This window comes from Lepus europaeus, chromosome 10 (assembly GCF_033115175.1).
Source record: "Lepus europaeus isolate LE1 chromosome 10, mLepTim1.pri, whole genome shotgun sequence".
Taxonomy (NCBI): domain Eukaryota; kingdom Metazoa; phylum Chordata; class Mammalia; order Lagomorpha; family Leporidae; genus Lepus; species Lepus europaeus.
The window spans coordinates 76,479,114-76,503,437 of NC_084836.1; the positions used below are offsets into that span (position 1 = coordinate 76,479,114).

Sequence of the window (24,324 nt, forward strand, 5' to 3'; positions counted from 1 at the left end):
CTGTGGATGGGGAACAGAGCTAACGGACTGAGTTCCCAGACCCTTTTCCAAGTTTCTCCCTCCACTCTCCAGGCACTGTACTAAGCACTTTGCAAGGGCTATCGCCTTTAATCTAACTAAGTCAATCCTTAAATATTAGATTAGACAAACTCTTGCTGTTTCCCTCACCCCCCCCCCCCTTTAAAAGTTACCATGGTCACCATCCATAGATGTACAGTTAGGCATTAAGTTCTTTAACAGTGCTGTGTAATCATTCTAGAACTTTCCATCACCCCAATGGACATCTCATTCCCATCTAGCACTATTTCCCCGTAACCCCCTTTGCCCAGTCTCTGGAAACCACTGCTACAATTGGTCTGTTTTGGGTATTTCACATGAATGAAATGATGCAATACGTGGCCTCCCACGTTCGATATTTTTCACTGATCATAAGATTTGCAGGGCCGATCCGCGTTGTAGTGTGTGTCGGCACTCCATTTCTTTTTGAAGCTGAGTAGCATCCCACTGTATGGATGTACCACATTGTGTTCTCCCACTCATTGGCTGATGGGTCTTGGGTCATTTCCACTTTCTGCTGTTAGGAATGTTCATGGATAGGCTGTCTGCTTTAGATCACATGGTAATTCCATGCTTAGCTTTAGCGAGGAACCATACCATTGTTTTCAGAAGGAGCTGCACCAACTTACATTCCCGACATTAGTGTCAGGACTAGAGTTCCTCTGCATCCTCACACACAAAAAAAATTTTTTTAGAAAATAAAAATATGACCATAGTAATGAGAATGGAGTATTATCCCATTCTGATTCTGGTTTGTATTTCCCCATGAATAGTAAAATATAGAGCATCTTTGCTTGTGCTTCTTGGTCATTTCTGTGTCTCTAAAGAAATGTCTACTTAAGGCTGGCGCCGTGGCTTAACAGGCTAATCCTCCACCTTGTGGTGCTGGCATACCGGGTTCTAGTCCTGGTCGGGGCGCCGGATTCTATCCCAGTTGCCCCTCTTCCAGGCCAGCTCTCTGCTATGGCCCGGGAAGGCAGTGGAGGATGGCCCAAGTCCTTGGGCCCTGCACCCGCATGGGAGACCAGGAGAAGCACCTGGCTCCTGGCTTTGGATCAGCGCGATGTGCCGGCCGCAGCGGCCATTGGAGGGTGAACCAACAGCAAAAAGGAAGACCTTTCTCTCTGTCTCTCTCTCACTGTCCACTCTGCCTGTCAAAAAAAAAAAAAAAAAAAAAAAGAAATGTCTACTTAAGCCCTTTGCCGATTTTAAGTTGGTGGTTCTTTTTGTTATTGAATGGTAAGAGTTCTTTATATATTCTGGAGATTAGGCCTTTTTCAGCTATGTGATTTGCTAGTATTTTCTCCCTTTCTGGGAGTAGTCTTTTCAATGCCAATTTATTTGTTTCTTAGCTTTTTTTTTTCTATATTATTTAAGAAACCATCAACTAATCTTGCGTCATGAAGATTTGCTTTATGTTTCCTTCTGAAGGGTTTATAGCTTTAATAGCATTAACATTGAGATCTTCAATTCACGTTGGGTTGATTTTTGTTCAGGGTGTGAGGTAAGGGTACAGTTTTGTTCTTTGCCTGTGGATACCCAGGGGTCCTGGCAGCATTTGTGGAGAGACTTTTTCCCCCTCTCCATGGAATGCTGTTAGAACCCTGGTTGAAAATAATTTGACTATATAAGTGAGGCATCATTTCTGGAGTGTTTATTCTATTCCACAGACTCTCTGATTTACTTATTAGCTCTAATAATTCCTGTGTGAATTCCTTAGGATTTTCCCCACATAGGGGTATATTCTATGTGAGTAGAGGTTGGTTTATTTCTTCCTTTCCAACTTGGATGCCTTTAATTTATCTTTCCTGCCCAGTTACTCTGACTGGAACTTCTGTTACAGTGTTGAATTGCAGGATGGAAAAAAGCAGGCATCCTTGTCTCATCTCTGGTCCTAGAGGGGCAGTGTCATCATGGAGTATGTTAGTAGGGATTTCCATAGGTACTCTGTCCAGGCTGAGGAAGTTCCTTTTTACTTCAAGTTTAGCAGATGTTTTTATCATGAAAGATGCTGGATTTTGTCAGATGCTTTCTCTACATCAGTTAAGGTAGGGGTCTTTCTTTCATGTTGTTAATGTGGTATGTTACCTTGATGGATGTCTGCGTGTTGAACCATCCTTGCTTTCCTGAGGTCAATCCCATTTGGTCTCGTTGCTGAGTGCTGTGAATATGTTGCTAGATGCACTTTGCTAGCCTTGTGTTGAGGATTTTTGCATCAGTGTGCATCGGGGTATTGGTCTATGGTTTTCTTTTCTTGTAGTATCCTTGCTGTGGCTTTGACATCAGGGTAAGTTGGAAGTAGCCCCTCCTCTTCATTTTTCTTTTTTCTTTAATTGTTTGAGAAGGACTGGTGTCAGTTGTTTAAATATTTGGTGGAATTTGCCAGTGAAACCATCAGGTCCTGGTCTTTTCCTTGCTGGGAGGTTACTGTTCCCCTTTTTGAAGATGCAGGAAACTGAGGCACAGAGATGTTAAGTGGCTTCCCCAGAGTCACAAAGCTGGTGAGAGAGCCAGGGTTCTTCCATCAGAGTTCATGCTGATGGTGTTACACCAGGCTGCTTGCCTCCTCTGCCTCTTACTCCGAGGCCATGGTTACCAAGTGTTTCTGTTAAGAGTCCTTGAAACAAGCTGTGGGGACTTAGTGGCTGGGTGCTGGGGCGATCCCCAGAACCTCAGGACTCCTAACCAACCAGCGTGGAGGGTAGGGGCCAGGCCAGCATGGAAGGCCTCAGCAGAGGAAGCTGGGGAGTTTCGTGTTAAGAGGACAGTGCCCTTCAACCTTCTGTCTAGCTCTTCTGGTTCCAGGTTCCTGGAATACCTCCAAACGGACTGATGGTCCTCTCTTGGGTCAACATCCTGTCCTCTTGGGGCAACTCTGTTGGAGTGGAACACACTGCTCCCAAACTTAGTGCTCAGAACAGCTGCAAACACTATGTTTTGTTATTCTGTTTCAGCATTCAGTGGGGGTAGGAATTCAGGGGCTCAGGGAGATACCAGCTGGGTTGACTTGAGCAGTTGGGGCTGGCCAGGCATCTCTTGCTCTTCCTCTGGCTTCTCCACGGGACTGCCTTGGGCTTCTTCATGGCAACTTCCGGCCATCCTAATGCCTGTGTGGTGGGAGGAAGTGGGAGCAGCCAGGTGTCCAAATGGCCAGGTCTTAGAGCAGGTGGCTCTTGAAGCTGAGCACGACCCCTGGCTGTCAGCAAGGATGTGGGGACTCTAGTCTCACATGGAGTCCGTTCTGCAGACCACTGAGCAGGTCTAGAAGCAGCCTCTAGACAGGAGCCCCACCTGCTGACCTTGACTTTGGCTTCATGGGAACTGTGCCTTCAGGAGCCCGGGAGCCTCCCCAGGCTACAGAGCTGTGAGCTAAAAGGGCGTCTGTACTGAGAGCCACCGAGAGGGTAGTCCCTTGTCATGGGTGCCAAAGCAACGAGCAGAGATGCAGGCACCTGCTTCAGGCTGGGGTGGTGCAGCTGAGTCCTCCCAGGCCAGCGGACACATGGCTCCTGCCTGTGCCCTGCAGTGTCACTCACCTGGTCCCCGTCTCCCAGCCTGGAGGGAGCCAGACATGCTGGGCTTTCCCTGGGGCCTGGTGTGTGTCTGTCCTTCATCCCTACCCTCAGCCTCTACCTTGGTTGGCCGTGGGAACTCAGGTGTCCCTTGCACGAGCCTGAGCCTGGCTGGGTCCTCCGAGAGCAGGCGTGAGGGGCAGGGGAGGAGGCCGGTCAGACAGGGTCTGTGTTGTCTCCGGCAGCCAAGTGCAAGGTGGTCATCACCTTCAACCAAGGACTCCGGGGAGGACGCGTGGTGGAGCTGAAGAAGATAGTGGATGAAGCCGTGAAGCAGTGCCCGACCGTCCAGCACGTCCTGGTGGCTCACAGGACGGACAGCAAGGTCGACATGGGGCACCTGGATGTCCACCTCGAGCAGGTGGGTTTGAACCCGCTTTTTGTACAGCTTGAGGAAGAGAGTTTATTATGGGGTTGACTAGGTCTGGGGTTTCTCAGTCTGGGCTCCCCAGAGGTCCCCAGGGTCCCCTCCCATGGTATCTGATGGGTTTATATCTTGGTTGGGAAGATAGTATTCAAATTCCACAAGCGCATGGGGACCCTTCATGCCGCGGGAGTGATCGGACCCATCCTTTTATTCCGTGTCTTCTCTGTGTTGGAAGTGAACCTGGGGAGGTGGACACTGTATCCCCGGTGCTGAGCAGCAGCTGAGCAGTGTTGCCTGGGAGGTCAGGTGGAGGGAAGAGGATGAGGGCCCTGGACTGGCTGTTTCTTCCTCCTTGCAGGAAATGGCCAACGAGGCCCCTGTGTGTGCCCCAGAGAGCATGGGCAGCGAGGACATGCTGTTCATGCTGTACACCTCCGGAAGCACCGGCATGCCCAAGGGGCTCGTGCACACGCAGGCCGGCTACCTGCTGTACGCTGCCCTGACGCACAAGGTAGAGCGGTGGGCTGAGGGCGGGTGGCACTGTGCTCCCTGGTTTGGCTCCATGTGCGGCTGGGCAGGGCTGTGTTTGGGGAGGGGACTCCCACTGCCCCCAGAATTCCGCCCACAGGGGTGTGCAGGCAGCGCTTCCTCATAGCAGGTTACCGAGCAGGGCCACTGTGAGCCTTGACACTGAGGCCATGGAGCAGGTGCATATGGGAAGAGTCCCAGGTCCTGAACCGAAGCTCAGCTGCCCCACAGCCCCTCTGCCTGCTTGCAGCCTGCAGAAAGGGGCCCCAGCGAGCTCTGACTTTCCAGCCGATGTTGCTGACCCACGGGCTACATTCCGTTGCCCTGGGCACAGGCACTTGTGATTTTGTGGGTCTCTTACTCCATTAAAGAGGTCAAAAGTGTATTTTTTGTGGCTGTGTTGCTGTAGTTGAGCTTGGGGCACCATCTGTGGCCTGAATTGTCTGTTGCAAAAGGCATACTCTGTGCCAGCTATGCCAGCAGAGAAGGAAGCAGACTGGCTTTGAGGGGCCTTGGAGTCCAGGCCCTCGGTTCAGGGCCCTATGTTGTCCCCATTGGTGGCATCTCCCCCTGCTTTGGCCATCTTCAGCTTCGCAGGCCACTCCCACCCAGGCTTCTGTTCCTTAGCTGGGCTGGACGAAGGGGCAGAGAGAACCAGCAAAATCTCGGCTGAGTTGGGATCCAGGGCCCGACTCTGACGTGGTCACTGTGGTCTGGGGTGGGGTGGGCCAGTCTGAGTCATGTGGGAGGTGAGCCCCTGGGAAAGAGAGTAAGGCAAGGTGGCTCCCCAGAGAGATGAAGTGGGAGCTGGTGTCCTTGCCCGTGCATAGCCTCTGAGTGGTGTCCACTCGCACACACCCAGCACTTAAGATGTTGATGGTGAGGCAGGCATGGTGCAGGGCCAGCTGAGCTGACTGTGAGCTGGGCTGGACCCAGTTACCAAGGTGCGGGTCACCTTGAGTAAGTCGTGACCCCTTCTAGACCTCTCAGTCTTCCCACCGGGGAAGCCCCATCCCTCCTTAGCTCCAGGTGGGTCTGCCTGTTGCTGAGATCAGTGGGTTGTGTGGTGCGTCCATTCTCCTGGAAAGGCAAGGGTGTGTCTTCTCAGCCACTTGGTGTTGAGGGCGCCCTACATGCCAGTGTGGCGCTCGGGCCATGGACTCTGGGGAGGCCTGAGATGCAGCAGAAATCAGGCAGCAATGAGACCTGCTGTGTTCTGGCTGTTCTTTCCCGTGAAAGTAACGCAGAGGAAGAGGAGCGTTTGGGTCAAAGTGTGGGCTCCCCCAGTGAGGTGCCCTAGAAGTGACTGGTTTAGCTTGTGCAGCTGTTTAAGCTCTGCCAGTCTCCATATCAGTAGCTGTGTGGTGGGCTTGGCAGTCCCATGCCAGGGGCTGCCTTGCGGCTCAGGGGAGGGTGTGTGCCAGGTACCTGGTACAGCATCTTGTCGGTGCCCTGATCCCAGTTGCTGGGATCTTAGTGTGTGTGCTCATGTGCATGTGTGTGTATGTGTGCCGGTGCCCATGTGTGTGCATGTTTGTGTGTACATGCGTGTTGGGTGGGTGTGGATGCATCGGGTAAGCAGTCATGTCTCATGAGCGTGTACATGTGTGTGTGCATGTGCAGGGGAGGGGCCTCTGTTGACTCCTTCAGGGAAAAGGACAGTTGGCTCTGAATGGGGTGCGGGAGTGGAAGTGGGGTCTGGGTACTGTGTAGCTGCCAGGCCCTTTGGAGGTTGGCCCCAGGCCCGGCTCTCACTCCCAGAACTGCAGAGAGTAGTTTGGGTCCAGCTGGTATTAACGGTCCTTCCAGCTCCTGCATGCTGTGGGGCTCTGGGATGTGGGTGCCCCGACTGACCTGCAGAAAGCCAAGTGTGCTCCTTCCTCCACCTTGAGCCACAGCTGTGCTCATAGCCCCCTGCACTGCCTGGACACTCTTAGGGAGTCCTTTTGCCCAGAAACCATCGCTGTCAAAAGTGTGGTATGATGAATCATCAGAAAGCAAAGGCCACTATACCATCAGCCTCGTAGAAGCCCCTTCTGCAGCCGTCTGACCATAACTCCCTCCTCTGTACTCTGACTTGTCACTTCCCTGTGTCTTCCTTTTTTTTTTTAAAGATTTTATTTATTTATTTATTTGAGAGGTAGAATTATAGATAGAGGGAGATACAGAGAGAAAGGTCTTCTGTCCGCTGGTTCACTCCCCAAATGGCTGCAATGGCCAGAGTTGAGCAGATCCAAAGCCAGGAGCCAGGTGCTTCCTCCAGGTCTCCCATGTGGTTGCAGGGGCCCAAGCGCTTGGGCCATCCTCTGCTGCCTTCCCAGGCCATAAGCAGAGAGCTGGGTCAGAAGAGGAGCAGCCTGAACAGGAACCAGCGCCCATATGGGGTCCTGGCGCTGCAGGTGGAGGCTTAGCCTACTAAGCCACAGCACCAGCCCTCTGTCTTCCTTTTTATAGTCTTGTTGCCCAAAAGTGCAGCCCTGGACAGTAAAGCTTAGTCTTTTTAAAACAAAAATTTGGGGGCCAGCATTATGGCTAAGTGGTTAAGCTGCTGCCTACGATACCATCATCCCATATGGGTGCCTGGTTCGAGCCTTGCCTGCTCCACTTCCAATTCAGCTCCCTGCCAATGCGCCTGAGAAAGCAGCAGAAGATGGCCCAAGTGCCTGGGCCCCTGCACCCATGTGGGAGACCTGGATGAAGCTCCTGACTCCTGGCTTCAGCTTGGCCTAGCCCTGGCTGTTGTGGCCATTTGGGGAGTGAACCAGCACATGGATGATCTCTCTCTCTCTCTCTCTTTTCCTTTCTTTCTGTAACTTTGCTTTTCCAATAAATAAGTACATCTGTTAAAAAAAATAAAGTAAACTGAAAGTTTTTTATGTCTTTCAAGTCTTGTATGACCTGTGGGTTCTCCTTCATCCTTTGGATTTCCTCAGACTTTGTCTGTTGTGGCTCCTGCCATTTGTCCCTGGTGTGCTGGAATCCGGCTTGTGCCAGTGTCCCTCTGTCTGCTGTTTCCTGAACACAGCAGCTGGATCGTGAGATTGTGTCAGGCTGTGGGCAGAGCCTTTGACAAGAATGCCGGAGATGCAGGTGTTGCGCCTCCTTCACGCTCTTCAAGCTGGTGATGCCTTTTTGGCTTTTCGTTTCTTAGTTTTTAAAGTATTTGGAAATCGTGGCATAGGGCAGAAAGGTGCTCATGTCTTAACCACACCAAGATGGAAGTTTTGTTCCTGGGCACCAGGATCAGGACATGGGACATTTACAGCTCTGGGAGGCTCTCGCATGCCCCTCGCCGCTGTCCCCAGGGCACCCTGTGCTCGTGGGTCAGCTCTGTTAGGCTTTGGGCTGCTCTGCAGGGGCTCACGGGGCACAGCACCTATGCTTACTTCTGGTCTCTTGCGGTCCTGTCTGTGAGGCTCATGCTGTTGCCGTGTGCACCCGCAGCGCTGTCCTCCTGTCATGGTGCTGCTCACTCTTGCTGCCGCTGGTGGCCCGAGGAGCTGCATCGTAGGTCAGAGACCCCTCAGCATGCACGGCCGTGTCCTAGTGATGGGTGGGAACACGGTGTGTGTGTGTGTGCGTGCATGTGTGATTGTGAGTGTGTGTATGTATGTGTGTCTTTTGTGTGTATGTGCGTGTGTGTTGAGGGACAAGCTCCTGACGGCCCCCTCCCTCCTGTGTCTGCAGCTCGTGTTTGACTACCAGCCAGGTGACGTCTTTGGCTGCGTGGCCGACATCGGCTGGATCACTGGACACAGCTACGTAGTGTATGGTCCGCTCTGCAATGGAGCCACCAGCGTCCTTTTTGAGAGCACTCCAGTTTATCCTGATGCTGGTGAGGCACAGGACCTTGGAGGGTTGAGAAGGGGTTCACAGAGGGTGGAGGCTGGGATCCTTATGGTCCTGGTGGCCAGATGCCAAGTGGACACCAGAGCTGCTGGCCGTGAGCCCTGCCAGTGGCTGGGAACTGGGATCCATGCCTGCAGGAAGGTGAGACGAGGGATGGAAGGAAGGCTGATTTGGAGCCGGAAGGCATCTCAAGACTCTGGCATGTCAGTCTCTCTCACTTGAGCTGCCTGCCTTAGCATTGCCCCTCTTGCCTCTATGGCCACCTGACCAGAGCAAGCCCTTTGTCAGAGCCCAGGCCAGCTGCCCGGCTCCCCAGACCTGTCCGACCGCGCTGTACATAGCCTGGACCTGCCCATGATGGAGTGAGCTCACTCTGAGAGCATGGCCATGTCTCGCTCTCTTGGGTGTTCTCCTCCCGCAAAGCACGGTTCCCCAAACATCTGTTCTCAGCAACTGAGTCACAGTGTCTCTGTCCTGAGGCCCTTGTCCCAGAATTCCACCGCACAGCCTGCCATGTGCGTTCGGAGTGGGGCTGGATGTGCTCCAGGGAGAAGGTGCAGGGGCAAAGCTGGAGATTCAGGATGTGGCTCAGATGTGGTCTCAGGTCACCCCAGCCCCCAGGAACTCAGGGTCCTGTGTGGAGGGAATGGTGGGGCTCTGCGGGTTTATAGGAGTCAGGGGTGTGTGTGTGTGCTGGGTTTGTGGCCCTGATCCTGGGGCGTTTGCCAAGTAACTTGGGGGAGCACCAGCCTTCCTTTTAGAAACCATCTTAAGTGCAGCTGGGCCCAAGTTCTATGTCGTTGTGAAAAGTCACAGCTGGAGCAGGCTGTTTAGCCTAGTGGTCAAGATGTCAACATCCCACACTTGGGAGTCCCTGGGTTCGATTCCCGGCTCCAGCTCCTGACTCCAGTTTCCTACTGGTGCAGACCCTGGGAGGCAGCAGTGATGGCTCAAGTGATGGAGCCCCTATATTTTGTGCGGGAGCCCCAGATTGAGTTCCTGGCCCCAGGCTGGTGTTGTGGGCATGGAGGGCATGAACCTATGAGTGGGAACTGTCTCTTTTCTCTCTCTGCTCCTCAAATTAAAGATAGTCCTTTTTTTTTTTTTTTTTTTTTTTTTGAGAACTCACAGTGAATTCATTCCTTTGAACTCATTCCTTTGAACTCATTCCCTGCTAGTTCACATGTGGACGCAGCTGTGCAAGACCCATGCATGCTGTTCCCATATGTGCCTGTGGCCTGGGAGTCCTGGCAGGAGTCGGTGGGAGGAGGGGGAAGACTCCACGCCCAGCCCTGCACTCAGTGGCATGGGCTTTTCCCCACATAGGTTTCAAATAGCTGGCCCACTGACCAAGCGTTTGGGCCTGTTTGCAGGTCGGTACTGGGAGACAGTGCAGAGGTTAAAGATCAATCAGTTCTACGGCGCACCCACGGCCGTCCGGTTGTTGCTGAAACACGGCGATGCCTGGGTGAAGAAGTATGACCGCTCCTCGCTGCGCACACTGGGGTCAGGTGAGCGGCTGGGCCCCTGCCAGGAAGTATGCTGGACTGTGTGTGGTTTCAAGTGAGAGGCAGGCAGTGGGTGGGCGGGTGTTTGGGCGGAGTGAGTGCTGGCTAAGTGCCAGTGCTGCGTGGGCGCCTAATTACAGCGGGAGACCCCCGAGGAGCCGGGTCAGAGGGTTCCCAGGCACAAGCACTTTTTTCTCTATTGAAGCATAATACCTAGTGAAATGCACAAAGCCAAGTGTTCAGCTTGAGCAACACTTGCTTACAGGCCTACAAACAAGGGTGCTTGAAGGGACTAGCACTGTGGTACAGTGGGTTAAGCCACCTCCTGCAGCGCCGGCATCCCATATCTGAGTGCTGATTTGAATCTTGGCTGCTCTACTTCCATCCATCTCCCTACTAATGTGCTTAGGAAAGCAGCAGAAGATGACCCAAGTGCTTGTGCCCCGCTACCCCCATGGGAACCTGGATGGAGTTCTGAGCTGTTGTGGCCAGTTGAGGGGAATGAACCAGTGGATGGAAGATCTCTGTCTCTCCCTTTCTCCTTGTCACTCTGCCTTTCAAATAAATAAAAATTAATTAGAAAACAAAAGCCGGCCGGCGCTGCAGCTCAATAGGCTAATGCTCCACCTGCGGCGCCGGCACACCGGGTTCTAATCCCGGTTGAGGCGCCAGATTCTGTCCCGGTTGCCCCTCTTCCAGGCCAGCTCTCTGCTGTGGCCCAGGAGAGTAGTGGAGGATGGCCTGAGTGTTTGGGCATCTGCACCCGCATTGGAGACCAGGAGAAGCACCTGGCTCCTGGCTTCAGATCAGCGCGGTGCTGGCCGCAGTGGCCATTGGAGGGTGAACCAACGGCAAAGGAAGACCTTTCTCTCTGTCTCTCTCTCTCTCTCTGTCCACTCTTCCTGTCAAAAAAAAAAAAAAAAAGCTAAGAGTACTTTTAAAATTCACAGAAAAATGGAATTAAAAGTATGAGTTTGCTTTGTTGCAAACTTTTTTAAAACTTGTGTAGTTTTTCGGCCGGCGCCGCGGCTCACTAGGCTAATCCTCCGCCTTGCGGCGCCGGCACACCGGGTTCTAGTCCCGGTCGGGGCACCAATCCTGTCCCGGTTGCCCCTCTTCCAGGCCAGCTCTCTGCTATGGCCCGGGAGTGCAGTGGAGGATGGCCCAAGTGCTTGGGCCCTGCACCCACATGGGAGACCAGGAGAAGCACCTGGCTCCTGCCATCGGATCAGCGCGGTGCGCCGGCCGCAGCATGCCAGCCGCGGCGGCCATTGGAGGGTGAACCAACGGCAAAAAGGAAGACCTTTCTCTCTGTCTCTCTCTCTCACTGTCCACTCTGCCTGTCAAAAAAAATTAAAAAAAAAAAAACAAAAACTTGTGTAGTTTTTCATAATGTACATTTTCCATTATTATGAAAAGTAGTTTCTGCACTTTTTTTCCAAGGGCGCTTTTGGAAGCCACTGCTCAGATTAAGCTCTGGAGAGTCTTGGTCCTCAGCAGGCTCCCACCCTCTGGCTGGGATGGGACCGTGGCGTGTGCTGCTTCCTCACCCAGTGATGTGACTCCGTCGCGTCCGTGTGTTGTGGGGCATCAGTGGTCTGCTTATTTCCAGTGCTGTGTGCAATCCCACTGTGTGAACGTACCACAGTTTACTTAGCCATTCTATGCCTGAGGGGCAGTGTTGGGGTTTCCAGAAGTTATGAGCAGGGTTGCTGTGCCCATCTTGTAGGTGGGGATCCTGCACTCATGTCTGGAGACTAAGTCTAGGCCAGGAGTCAGCTTTTTGGGTCATAAGTGAAACATATATGAAAAACATAAAGAAAAGGCATGATAGGCTATGCATGGATTTCCAGTTTTTTTATATCAAAATAAATTTATCTTTCAAATTCATTTCTCACAAACTTTTTGAAGTACCCTTGTAGATCTAGCTTTAGTAGAGTCTGCTCCAAACAGTTGTAGTTGTGTTTGATGTCTTCACTTTTAAACATTCAGTGAGATTTCATGGGGCTGGTGCTGTGGCGCAGTGGGTTAAGCCACCACCTGTGACTCTGGCATCCTATATGGGTGCTGGTTCGAGTCCCGGCTGCTCTGCTTTCGATCTAGCTTCCTGCTGATGACCTGGGAAAGCAGCAGGGAATGGCCCAAGTGCTTGGACTCCTGTACCCACCTGGGGGACCTGGAGGAAACTCCTGGCTCCTGGCTTCTGCCTGGCCCAGTTCTGGCTGTTAAGGGCCATTTGGGGAGTGAACCAGCGGATGAAAGATCCCTCTTTCTCTCTTTCTGTCTCTGTCTCTGCTTCTCTTTTTATAACTCTGACTTTCAAAATATATGAATACATCTTAAAAGAGAGATGTGCAAATTGCTCCTCCAAATTAATTACACAGCTACCGTGTATGGAATACCTGTTTTCTACCAAATGCTTACTGACTTTTTTAATATATAATTTTTTTAAAGATTTATGTATTTATTTGAAAGGTAGAGTTACAAAGAGAGAAGAGAGGCAGAGAGAGAAGTCTTCCATCCACTTGTTCACTCCCCAGATGGCCGCAACGGCTGGAGCTGTACTGATCCGAAGCCAGGAGCCAGGAGCTTCTTCTGGGCCTCCCACATGGGTGCAGGGGCCCAAGGACCTGGGCCATCTTTTACTGCTTTCCCAGGCCATAGCAGAGAGCTGGATCGGAAGTGAAGCAGCTGGGACTCGAACCGGCATCCATTTGGGATATTGGCACTGCAGGCGGTGGCTTCACCTCCTATGCCATGGCGCCGGCCCCCTCTTGCTGACTTTTAACTTTTGACCCTTTAATGGTGAAAATATTGCCGTGTAATCTATTTCTTTGATGACCACAAACACAGTGTATCTCATTGTTTTTTTGAGTCTCCTTGTACTACTGTCCTTTAAGGGAACTACATGCAGTTTTCCCCTTAAAAATCCATTTCTCTTTGGTTTCAGGCATATTTGAGATCTATTAATGTCTTCCTTTTTCATGTGGTTTCAGTTGGAGAGCCTATCAACAACGAGGCCTGGGAGTGGCTCCACAAAGTAGTGGGGGACAGCAGGTGTACGCTGGTGGACACTTGGTGGCAGACAGGTGAGAGCCCCCAGGGAGGAGGAAGGAGAAGAGGAGTGGGCCTGGGGAAGCTGCAGGGGTAGTGTGGGGCTGGGGCTCTCAGAAGTGAGTGCCACTGAATAGACACTAAATCGCTTCAGTTCAGCGGGGCTGTCAGATGAGAATGCTCAGAGCTGCATGGCTGCTCTTTCCCGCGGTGAGACCATGGGTGGTCACTTCTCTGAGCATCTTTGGAATGGGACGATACCCCCAAGGTGGTCTACTGTGTCCGTGCACACTTTTCTTTGGGGCACCTTCTGGACACAGGTGCATCTGATGAAGGGGAGGTCTATTGTGGCAGGGACCATGAGCCCACATTTCTCTTTGAGTGGGAAGAGGAGGTTTTTTTTTTTTTTTTTTTTTTTGCCTGTGGGGTTTGGTTCTGGCCCGTCTCCTGGGATGGCCTGAAATGTCTGGGGACACGAGCCCACTGCTGATGCTGCCACTGCTGCCGTGGGGTAGCTCTCGGAGGTCTCGTGAGGGCACCCGTGTCTCACAGGACGTTTCCACGCAGGCTGCTAGAGGCTAGCACGTGAGCACGGGACTCGGGGGCCTCTCTTTGCATGGTTGGGTCTGTGTTGCACGGGCCCTGTCTGGCCCAGGAGCAGTTCTTTTCCTCCTCCACCTTTCTGTGTAAGTAGGCGGGCTCGGCCCCTTCCGCGGCGTGTCCCGTGCCCTCTGACGACAATGGCCCAGTCTTGGAGAAACGCACTGGCCAGCGCCCGGCTCAATCTCCTGTTTCTTCCTCCCCTCCCTGTCCCCACCCTGCAGAGACGGGTGGCATCTGCATCGCGCCGCGCCCCTCAGAAGAAGGGGCGGAGATCCTGCCCGGCATGGCCATGAGGCCCTTTTTCGGCATCCTCCCCGTTCTCATGGATGAGAAGGTGTGTGGGGGGGTGGGAGTGGTGGGAGGGGCTCCCTGGGACCGAGCTCCCTTGCCCACCCACCTCCTTCCTGGCTCCTCCCACCTTTGTTGCTCACCTGCCCAAGGTCTGGTGTGGGCACCTGCCATGGGGCAGGCATGTCAGTCTCCCGCCCTTGTCCCACTCATGTCTCTTGGGTTGGCAGGGCAACATTGTGGAGGGCGGCGACGTCTCCGGGGCCCTGTGCATCTCCCAGGCCTGGCCAGGCATGGCCAGGACCATCTATGGCGACCACGGCCGATTCGTGGACGCCTACTTCAGGGCGTTCCCAGGTGAGCCTCCTGCAGCCGTCCCGTGTGCCCAGAAAGCCATCCACGTCTCTGGCAGTCCAGGGCAGGGTGGCAGAGCTGGCAGGAACAGGCACTGTTCCCTGACTTTCCTTATCTCAGCTCCACTGTGGGGCCCTGTGTGGGGCCCCCGGGTGTGAGGGTGGAGCCCCCTCTGAGCGCACAGCCCAGCCGGCCCGTGGCAGGCTTCCTGTTAGACCAAACCGACTGCTTCAGAGAGCTGTCCCAAAGCCTGGACTCGCTTCTAGTTGGCATTTTTTGTTTTGTCCCCGGGTGCTGCGGTCCCTGGTTGTCAGTTTAAAGGGAGGCCATCTTCTCTGCCTTGTTGGAAGTCATAGCTCTCAGTGTCACGCTTGTGAGTGCAAAGTCACCATTTTCTGGAAGCTTCTCGAATGTGCTGCTCACTTGTCTGCTGCTTGCTGGACATTTGCCATCAGTATTCTGGGACAGGGCCACACAGCACCCCTGCGGCAGCACCTGCGATGGGGTTACGAGGAGGGCCAGCGGGCACCAGGGTGGGCAGGTGGAGCCAGCATGTGGGTTCCCCCATCCCTCGAGGAAGATGGGGCCTGCTCCAGCATTCCTGGCGCTGAGTCCCTGGTTGTGTGCAGGTTACTACTTCACTGGAGACGGGGCATACCGAACTGAGGGTGGCTACTACCAGATCACGGGGCGCATGGATGACGTCATCAACATCAGCGGCCACCGGCTGGGTACCGCCGAGATCGAGGATGCCATGGTGAGCTCAGCCCGTGCCTTCCCTGTTGCTCCTATGCCTCCGTGCAGGTGCCTTTGGGTGGTGGTGGGAGTTTGTGCCCTGAGCCACCTCCAGCTCCCCTGCTATGCTGTGCTATAGTCTCCTGTTTCGTTCTGCATCTGCACAGGCGGACCACCCTGCAGTGCCAGAAACCGCTGTCATCGGCTACCCCCACGACATCAAAGGAGAAGGTGAGTGGCTGCAGACCCCCGGGGAGATCAGGGTTCACGCAGGGCACGCTGTTGGCCTGCCTCCTGCTCAAGTGGAGACTGTGGGCAAGGAAGCTGAGCAGCACACATGGTAGTCAGAGTTCCCAGATGCCCCGGCACTGGCGCCCTTCAAGGATGCTCATCTGTACAGAGCCATGACCTACTTGGCTCCCGGCTGAGCTGGGGGGCATGTCCTCCCCCAGGGGACACCGTGCACCATTACAGAGAGTTTGTAACTGAACATCCGGCCACACACTGGTCTTCCTGCTCACGGTTTGGGCACAGTGCCCGAGCCAGCGGCTCTGAGGCCTCCAGTCCTGCACATGGGGGAGGGGGTGCCCTGGGACTGGCCTTTGGTTTCTGTGGGATGCTTTTGAGGGAAATTTGATTTGCACTGCGCATCTGTATGCAAAATAGGACGCAGTCTGTCCCCGACTCTGCTGGATTTGCCAAGCCAGGTCTGCAGTGGGCAGAAACACCAACGGCGTAAAGCCAGAGGCAGAGCGGCCACACTGGCCTGGCCCAGGGTGACTCAGACACATATGGGCTCCATGCCAGGGCACTGCCAGGCAGACCAGCCTCTGCTGTTTCGCCTGGTGGCCCGGGGCTGGGCGCCCTTTTCCGGGGGGATGACATCCTGTGTCACAGCCCGTCCCAGACTTCCCCGGCTTCCTTTGCCATGCTCGGGTGCCACCGTTCTGTTCCTGTCACAAGCGCTGACTTCAGAGTGACCTGCTCTACAACATGGAGTTTATTGAAGCACTTTGGCAAACAGCGTTTTCAGCCGCCCTGACACATGCTGATGAGGCTGCTGTCCCTTTGTCAATGGGAGGCTGGGGTGGGGGAGGGGCTGTCATCCTGGGGAGGGGAAAGGGTGGGGATGAGAGTGTAGCCTGTGCCCCACACAGTGCTCCTCACACTGGCAGGGATCTGGGTCCTGCTGGTGGGGCCCCTGCATTTCACAGCTCTGAGGTCTAGGTGTCTCTAGGGTTAGGGAGTCCAGCGTGTGTCTGAGCCCCATGCGCCCAGTGCTGCCACCCCAGGTGTAATCTACCTGTTCTTGGGGCTCTCTAGCCACTCGATGCGCCCCAGAAAGGACACACAAGATCAAAGTTGGCGGATTGGAATGCAGATTAAACAAAATGTGTAGCGTGTTAGAGCTGCTGCCTGTCCCAGGCCAGCTTGACGCTCAGGGGGCTGTGTTGGGGTCAGAGCCTAGGCTTGCGGGCAGTGCTGGGGTCGGGGGGTCTCTGCTATGAGCACCTTTCGGTCTGCACAGGGGTCTCGCAGACACGAGTCCTGGCTGCAAGCGCACCAGCAGCTCTGAGCAGCCCTTCCTACCTCCTGAGCAAGCCTGGTATTGCCAGGCCCTGTAACGTCCATCTGGCAGCGGGGAGGAGCTTGTGTTATCAGGAGGCGGGTCACAGGCCTTTTCCTGATTTCTAACAAACTGGAGTATCTCTGTCTTGTAATTAGGTGGTAACCGGTGAGTAGCTTCTGGCAGGCCCTGAAGCCACCTGTGAGCCCTGTTGTGTCTTTGTCCCCACTCCCTCCGTGTTGCACTTGGACTAAGCAAGTCCATTTTGATTGGGACCCGGGTCCTGCCAGCCCTGGCACCTCTGGCCAGGCTCATGTCTCTTCCATGCCCCCGGATGTTGGGTCTTGCTGGCCACCTCCTACTCCTCACCAGCTCCTCTCCCCACGCAGAGGGCCCTCCCTCCACCTCTGCGCCCAGCACTCATTAGTCCAGACTCCTTTCCAGGCCCTTCTCAGCTACCAGGGTGACAAAACTGTGGCCCTTTCCTGCAAAGATCTCTCAGCCTCATGAGGTGAGGGAAGCAGGGGTGCCTGCACGGCTGGTGCCACAGCCACAGCAGATTCATCAACAGAGCCGGGAAGGCTGCCCAGGTGGCTGCTGGATCTTGAGGGACCAGGTGGAGGTGGGGAATGGCTCTTCAGGCGGAGGCTCTTGGTCTGTGCAGACAGAAGCTTGTTCGGGAAACAGTTGTTCATTGACACACTTAACAAGTGTTTGTCGAGCACCTGCTACACTCCAGGCATGGTTCTGGGTGCTGGGGACACGGAGCCAGCACATGGGAGGGACGGGGAGAGGGGGGGCATGGGTAACAGAGTGTGGGTGAGGAGACCCCTCAGTGCCTGCGGCGAGGTGTGCCGGGGAACGAGTTAGGGCAGCGGGAACCGGTGCAGGAGTAAACAGACAAATGAAAGTCAGGAGGTTGACATAAATAGAAAGCTTGTTCGTGAGGAAAAGGCACGTGGCAGGTCGGAGGGGAAGGACACGCTGAGGGTAGGAACGGCACTGGCGCAAGAGGTCGTCACCCAGAGGACAAGGAAATTAGATCCCATGCTGAAGTGGGACCCACCAGGGCTGGTTTTTGTGCAGAAAACCAGCCAGCGGGGGTCTGCTCTACACCTGCAGCCCCCTTCCCCCAGGGGGCGCTGAGCAGTACTTGCCATGCAGCTGGTGCAGCTGAGAGTACAGTCTTCATTCATTTAACCTTAACACAGCCCGGGTGGCCAGTGGCCACGGTGTTGCCCCTGCCGAGGCCAGGGCCCCCCGGCTGTGTGTGCACGCGCACACACCGTCTTGTGTAAGCTCCTGTCAGCCGTGTCAGGGCTTCTTGCACAGATGAGGAAACAGCTCGAGCTGGGAGCCCCAGGCCACCCCAGCAGCCTCCATGCAAGGGAGAGCTGTGGTGCCAAGCGCTGCACACACGCACCACGAGCCGTTCCCATCACTGCCACGCAGCATGAAACCAACCCTGCGTCGTTAGGGCGACAGGGAAAGACAGCAGCTGCCCCAGTGCCACCCATGTGCCACTCAGAAGAAGCCCTTTTTGGCCTTCTCTGGTGGCTTGTATAAAACCCTGTGCCCTGGGAGGTATTTGGTGATCTAACTAACCCAGCCCGAACCTCCGCTTTCCCTCCAGCTGCGTTTGCCTTCGTCGTGATGAAAGATGACAGCGGTGACACGGATGTGGTAGTGAATGAGCTCAAGTCAGCTGTGGCCACGAAAATCGCCAAATACGCCGTACCCGATCACATTCTGGTGAGGGTCCCCCGCCTCAGCTTGGTCAGCTGGGATGGTGGCTACTCTTCTGAAGAGTGCACACTCACCCGCCCAGACTCTCACGTGACCCTGTGAACTTCCCAGCCAACATCAGAATGACTGCTGGGGTTTCCCTGGGTGGTGAGGGAGGACGGCAGGAGAGGGAGGAGCTGTGGCTTCCAGGGTTCACACATGTCCTGTTTGGGAGACAGTTTTGGGCAGGGTGAGATGCTCTTGTGCTCTGGCAGAGGGCTGGTTACTGGAATAGGGATTGTCAGTAGAGAGACGTGGAAAGTACCGGAGTTTTCCAGCACCATACACGGCTTCTGGTGTCTGCAAGGGTAAACCTTCAGACACCCAACCCCGGGGCAGTCAGTTCCAGGACAAGAACTGGACCACCTGTAGCTTTTCCATTCCTTCCTTGATTAATGTCTCCTCCCCTCCCAGTGGCTGCGGGGTTTGGAGGTGGTGGTTGTCTAGGAAGGAAGGGATGGAGCTTCACTTGGCATTGTAAGAGTGCAGCCAGCAGCCTTGTGGCTGGAGATTTTAGGTGCATGTAACCCATACGTGGCTATTCCGGCATTGCCATCTGCGTGGAAAGGTCGCTGGTGGTTCGAAAATGCTGAATGTTAAATGTGCAGATGCCCAGTAAGACAAAGTGTATCTCTAGCTCTTACACTTCTTGTGTAAGACAAAGCCGACAGGTCCCAGGCCAGGGGTTGGAGAGGAGGCGCTCTGCAGGTCCGTTGCTCTGTTGCTGCCTGAGCCAGCAGGTGTCAGTGTGAGGTGCAGCGGCTGGAGCAGGTTCCCCGACCCCCCGCCGGGGGTGGGGGTGGGGAAGCTTCTACAAAGCCTGCCTCACTGCGGATCCTGCCTTGGGGCTGATTTCAGCCTTAGGCTTGCCCCCCTCCCCCATGCTGTGGGGCACACCGCGCTCCAGCGCCACCCCTTTTCTTGCCAGGTGGTGAAACGGCTCCCCAAGACACGCTCTGGAAAAGTCATGCGGCGACTGCTGAGGAAGATCGTCACGGGCACGGTGCAGGATCTGGGGGACACCACCACCCTGGAGGACCCCGGCGTCATCATGGAGATCATGAGCACCTACCAGAAGTACAAAGAGAGGCAGGCGGCCGCCAAGTGAGACAGTGCACCGCGGCCGCCGGGCCAAGGCCGAACCTGAGCCCCTCCCTGCCCTGATGCGGCTCCACCTGTCCCAGCCCATAGCCCACTCCACCCTAATGTGAAACCCAGCTGAGGCCCCTTTCTTCCTGCTGAGGGGCTTGCAGCAGTGAGGCCCCTGGAGGGGCACTGTCAGACCTGAGTAGACTTTGTCCCCTGGTCCGCATTTAGTTTCTCGGAGGGAAAGTTTCCCCGTCCCCTCTGTCCCCTGCCCTCTTGGAGCAGCGTGGGGACAGAGGAAGCCTGATTAAAGTGTGTCTGCTCACACAGCTTAGAACAGAAGCAACCATGTTCTCACCGGCTGTTTTTAGATGTGCAAGGCAGAGATTTCATCTTTTATATTGTATATGTTAGGACAATGGTGTGGAAGCACTCACGTGTAATGTGTGATTTGCCTGTGCACACTCATTGTGACACCATTTGATGGAAATCCCCCTGCTTTGCCCCCCCCCCCCCACACCACTGATGGGGCAGTTCCGTGAGTGTCAGAGTGCACGTCCAGTTAGGGTCAGCACGTTCAGAAATCAGAATTGGAGATGTTTGCTGCCCTGAGAACCTCTGAGCCTGCTGCCTGCTGTGTGCCTACGGGCAGTGGGGGGCGGGGGTGTCTCCCAGTTCACCTTGTAATGGAACTCGCCCCTAATGGCTGGTGCACCTGCTCACCTTCAGCTGTACCCCCTGGTCATGTTGTGTGTCTCTAAGCTGTGAGTGGAGAGAGTTTTCTCTCCCCTGGATGCCCCGTGGCAGGAGGCGAGCATGCTCCAACTCAGCAGGGTCACTCAGGGAAGATTCCAGAGCCTTGCGATTGCACTCGGCAGGTTGGAAGTGGGCCCCTGTGTACCCTGCCTGCCCTTCCGCCTGTGATCGCAGCTCTGAATCGAGTCTCTCCCTTTCTCGCTCTTCCTTTTGATGTGCCTTAAGTCCTCTGAACATGAGCACCATTATGGAAATCTTGAGGTCCCTAAGTGCCTACAGTGGTGACAGGCGGAGGTAACCCCATGAACTGGGTCCTAGAGGGCAGGGAAAGTCCCCACCCCCCCTTAACTGTGCCTCATAGCGCCTTACGGCTGGGTAGGTGTTCACGGGGTATCTGGGGTGCTAAACACCTACCACAGATGTGCTGGCCTCTTGGGTAAACAAGTGAGTGGGCCTGGGACAACCAAGTGTGGCACTGGCTGTACAACGCACACGTACTGAGCTGTGGTCTCATTAGCATTAGCCACAAAGAGCCATGCACCGGGCTTGGTGGACTGTGGTTGTGGTGCTATTTATGAAATGGCTTTGGTTTCCACATTGCTGACAATGTAGACAGCAGTGCAGGTCTGAGAGCTGCCTGTAGAGGAGTTCAAATAAAGCTTTATTTTATTCACCCTGTGTGTCTGCTGGTGCTTTTGCTTGGAGCTGTTCCCTTTTATTTTATATATTTTTTAAAGAAACAGACAACACACAGAGCGAGATCCCATCTGTTGATTTAGTCCCCAGAATGTCTACCATGTGCCAAACCGAAGCCAAGAGCCAGAAACTCAATCCAGGTCTCCTAGGTGGTTAACAGGAACCCGATTACTTGAGCCATCAGCACTGCCACTTGAATAAGCAGGAAGCTGGAAACAGTATCTGGAGCCAGGAATTGAACCCTGGTGCTCCAGTATGGAATGTGGACATCTTAACTGATGTCTTTATTGCTAGGCTAAACACATATCCTGCTGCCGTCCTTTTTGCTGAATATAATCTGAGTGGCAGAACTGTAAGAGACCTAGTCACTCAAAAGAGAACGCTTAAACAGAACCCACTTCTTTTCTTTTTTGAAAATTCATTTATTTATTTGATAGGCAGAGTTACAAAGAGGGGGAGATCTTCCACCCATTGGTTCACTCCCCAAATGGCTGCAACAGCCAGGCCTGGACCAGACTGAAGCCAGGAGCCTGGAACTCCCCATCTGGGTCCCCGACATGGGTGGCAGGGGCCCAAGCACTTGGGCCATCCTCTGCTGCTTTCCAAGGCCATTAGCAGATAGCTGGATTGGAAGTGGAGCAGCCGGGACAGGAACAGGCACCCATATGGGATGCCAGCGTCACAGGTGCTGGCTTAACCCTCTGCACCACAGCGCAGGCCCCAGAATCCACCTTACAGGAGGAAATGCACACTAACACCTCACCTCTCTTAAGCTGTTACCTGGTCAATTTCTGTCTGGCTTAAGATACTATGCAATACACTAGGCACTTAGCTAAAATTAAATGAAATCAACTAACAATTTGGTTCCTTGGTTATAGTAGCCACATTGCAAATGGAGTCATGTGGGTATGACTGGGCAAGCCGGCTAAGAGCAGCCCCATCACAGAGGGGCCTGGTGGGCAGTGCTGGTCTAGAGTAGAGGAAGTGTGGAAGCAACTCGATTTTGGGCAGCCAGAAGCTGCTTCAAGCTCAGCACCCGAGAGGCAGAGTCTGCACCCATGGCACCTTGCACTGGCTGTGGGCAGGTGAGGCTTCCTGCTGCCTTCCCTGAACCGAGGGGCAGAGCCTTCAGTGGAAGAATGTCCTGAGTTGTGCTATGAGAGGCAGAATCTGCAAGGCTGGAGTCAGCACCTGCAAGGGAGACCCGGTCTCCCTGTGACACTGGGTTGGGAGGGCACAGGGATGAAGGGGAAGGGAGGCTGAGAGGACCCCCAGGTGCCCACCTGAGGAGGATTCTGAGTGCCTGGAGGGAGAAGACACATTTTTGCATCTCTGGATTCCCCGGGAGTCCATGGCAGATTTGCTGTTATGTGAGTAGTGTGGAACCATGAGCCCTTCCCTAATCTGGGGCATCAAGGAGGTGACACAGACAATTTTAGGAACTCTGGTTGTCCTGCCCAGCAGTATTTTAGCAGAGCCACCCTGATTTCTGTTGGAGACTATCTCTCCCCACGTTGTCCATGACCAGCCCTGGCCTCAGCTCTGGGTTTATGAGGCTCACTCCCAGCACCCCAGGTTCAGGCCTGGCCATGTGACATTGTCAAGGCCACTGGGGAACACCCAAGGACACAGCTGAGAAAGGGAGTACTGCCCATTATCTGTGGGACAAGACAGGCTATGGCAGCCACTGGATAGGGACAGAGCCCTGTGGGGGATGAGCCGAGGCTCGGCCAGCTGCCCTAGGGCTTAGCTTCTTGCTCCCCATTCTGTGTCCTAAGACAAGGACCCCAAGTCTTTGGCACTGAGATGCACTGATAAGCGCTGGCAGCTAAAGAGAAGGCAGAGACGCTGCACCTGCAGGTGCTGGGCCCTCGGATTCAAAGGCAATTGCTGTGAACACGATGTGCCTCTCCCAGCCAGCACAGTGGGTCATGATCACAGGCCGCGGAGTCCGGCTCAGAGAGAAGTGCCTGCTGAGAGTCACTTCCATTTAAAGTGGAAGTGGTCATGTTCAGAAGAGCTCTTCAACACGAAGTCCCAGGGGAAACACGTCCCCACAACATACTGAAATATAAAAAGCAATCAGGGCTACCGTTCATGATTTCACTGCCATGCTCAGCTGAGGGTCAGTCAGAGGCGAGGTCAGGTGCACCTGGCTCACCTGCAGCAGCTGAGGGGAGGGAAAGAAGGGGTACTGAGAATCCTCCCTCCACTTCCTCCACCTGGCTGAGGATGAGAGTTAGCCATGGAACACAGGCGTAGGGACCCTCACCCACCAACCCTCACAGTGCCCCATGCTGGGGACAAGGAATCTTACATGGGCTGACTGCCATGCTCAAGGAGGCCCCTGGCAGGTCCCAGACTCTACAAGTGTCTTCCCCTTCATGATGCCTCATCAGGTACACACTGTTCTCTCACTTCCCAAAGAGCCAGATTTGGATGGAGTGTGTCTGATGACCACCATGTGCAATGGCATGTATGGCCTCTTTATGGGACAGTATTGACAGCTACCTCACCTCCTTTTTTTCTTTTTAAAGATTTATTTATTTATTTGAAAGTCAGAGTTACAAAGAGAGAAGAGAGGCGGCGGGGTGGGGGGGGTCTTCCATCCGATAGTTCACTCCCCAATTGCCCGCAACGGCTGGAGCTGCGCCTATCCGAAGCCAGGAGACAGAAGCTTCTTCCAGGTCTCCCACGTGGGTGCAGGGGCCCAAGAACTTGGGCCATCTTCTACTGCTTTCCTAGGCCATAGCAGAGAGCTGGATTGGAAATGGTATAGCCGGGTCTCGAACTGGTATCCATATGGGTTGCTGGCGCTTCAGGCCAGGGTGTTAACCCGCTGCACCACACCGCCAGCCCCCCTCACCTCCTTTTCTAAGGTATTTTATTGTCAGATATAGAGTAGCTCCATGAATTGGAGCCTGTGGGTGCAGCCTCAATCTTGCTGAAGACGAAGTCTTCCTCCTTGGGCATTTCGCAGCCTACCAGGTTTGAACCACACAAACATCAACTGCGGGCCTGGGAATACCATTGGTTCTTCTCCATGTATCAGGCACAGGCAATATGCCTTTCACGATGGACTGAATGCCTGTGTCTCCAATTCCCTGTGTTGAAATCCTAAGTCCCAAGTGTGATGGAATAAGGAGGTAGAGGCTTTGGGGACAATGAATGGGAGTGGCAGCTTCATGGATGAGATCAGCGCTCTTGTAAAAGGACCCCTAAGTGCTCGCTTCCTCCCTGTGCTCCCTGGCTGTGTGAGGATGCACGAGAAGGCGGCCATCTGCAGAGCAGGAAGCAGAGCCTCACCTAGGCCTTGATCTTAGATCACCAGCCTCCCCATCTGCGGGCAATACATGTTTGTTGAAGCCACCCTGGAGCGTCTGGGAGCACACTCCTGAGAGAGCACGGCAGGTAAAGCTGGCCTTCTCCAGCTGCAGACGAGGGAAGAGAGATGACGCCATGTGGAAAGCCGCCGGGCTGCCTGCCTGCCCTGATGCTGGCTTGTGCACGTGCTATGGG

The 24,324-nt window shown here is 54.4% G+C and overlaps 1 protein-coding gene across 1 annotated transcript in view; it reads left to right on the plus strand.

Annotated features, from left to right (window-relative positions):
• The window catches only part of ACSS1 (acyl-CoA synthetase short chain family member 1), a 55,382-nt gene extending 34,600 nt beyond the window's left edge, over positions 1–20,782 (plus strand). The window contains exons 4-14 of the mRNA XM_062203780.1: positions 3,815–3,990; positions 4,355–4,507; positions 8,212–8,359; positions 9,747–9,884; positions 12,878–12,970; positions 13,760–13,872; positions 14,057–14,183; positions 14,810–14,937; positions 15,083–15,146; positions 18,116–18,234; positions 19,196–20,782. Coding sequence (XP_062059764.1) covers positions 3,815–3,990; positions 4,355–4,507; positions 8,212–8,359; positions 9,747–9,884; positions 12,878–12,970; positions 13,760–13,872; positions 14,057–14,183; positions 14,810–14,937; positions 15,083–15,146; positions 18,116–18,234; positions 19,196–19,375 — 1,439 coding nt within the window. The 3' untranslated portion in view covers positions 19,376–20,782. The remainder of the gene's footprint in view (positions 1–3,814; positions 3,991–4,354; positions 4,508–8,211; positions 8,360–9,746; positions 9,885–12,877; positions 12,971–13,759; positions 13,873–14,056; positions 14,184–14,809; positions 14,938–15,082; positions 15,147–18,115; positions 18,235–19,195) is intronic.
• The last annotated feature ends 3,542 nt before the right edge of the window (positions 20,783–24,324 follow it).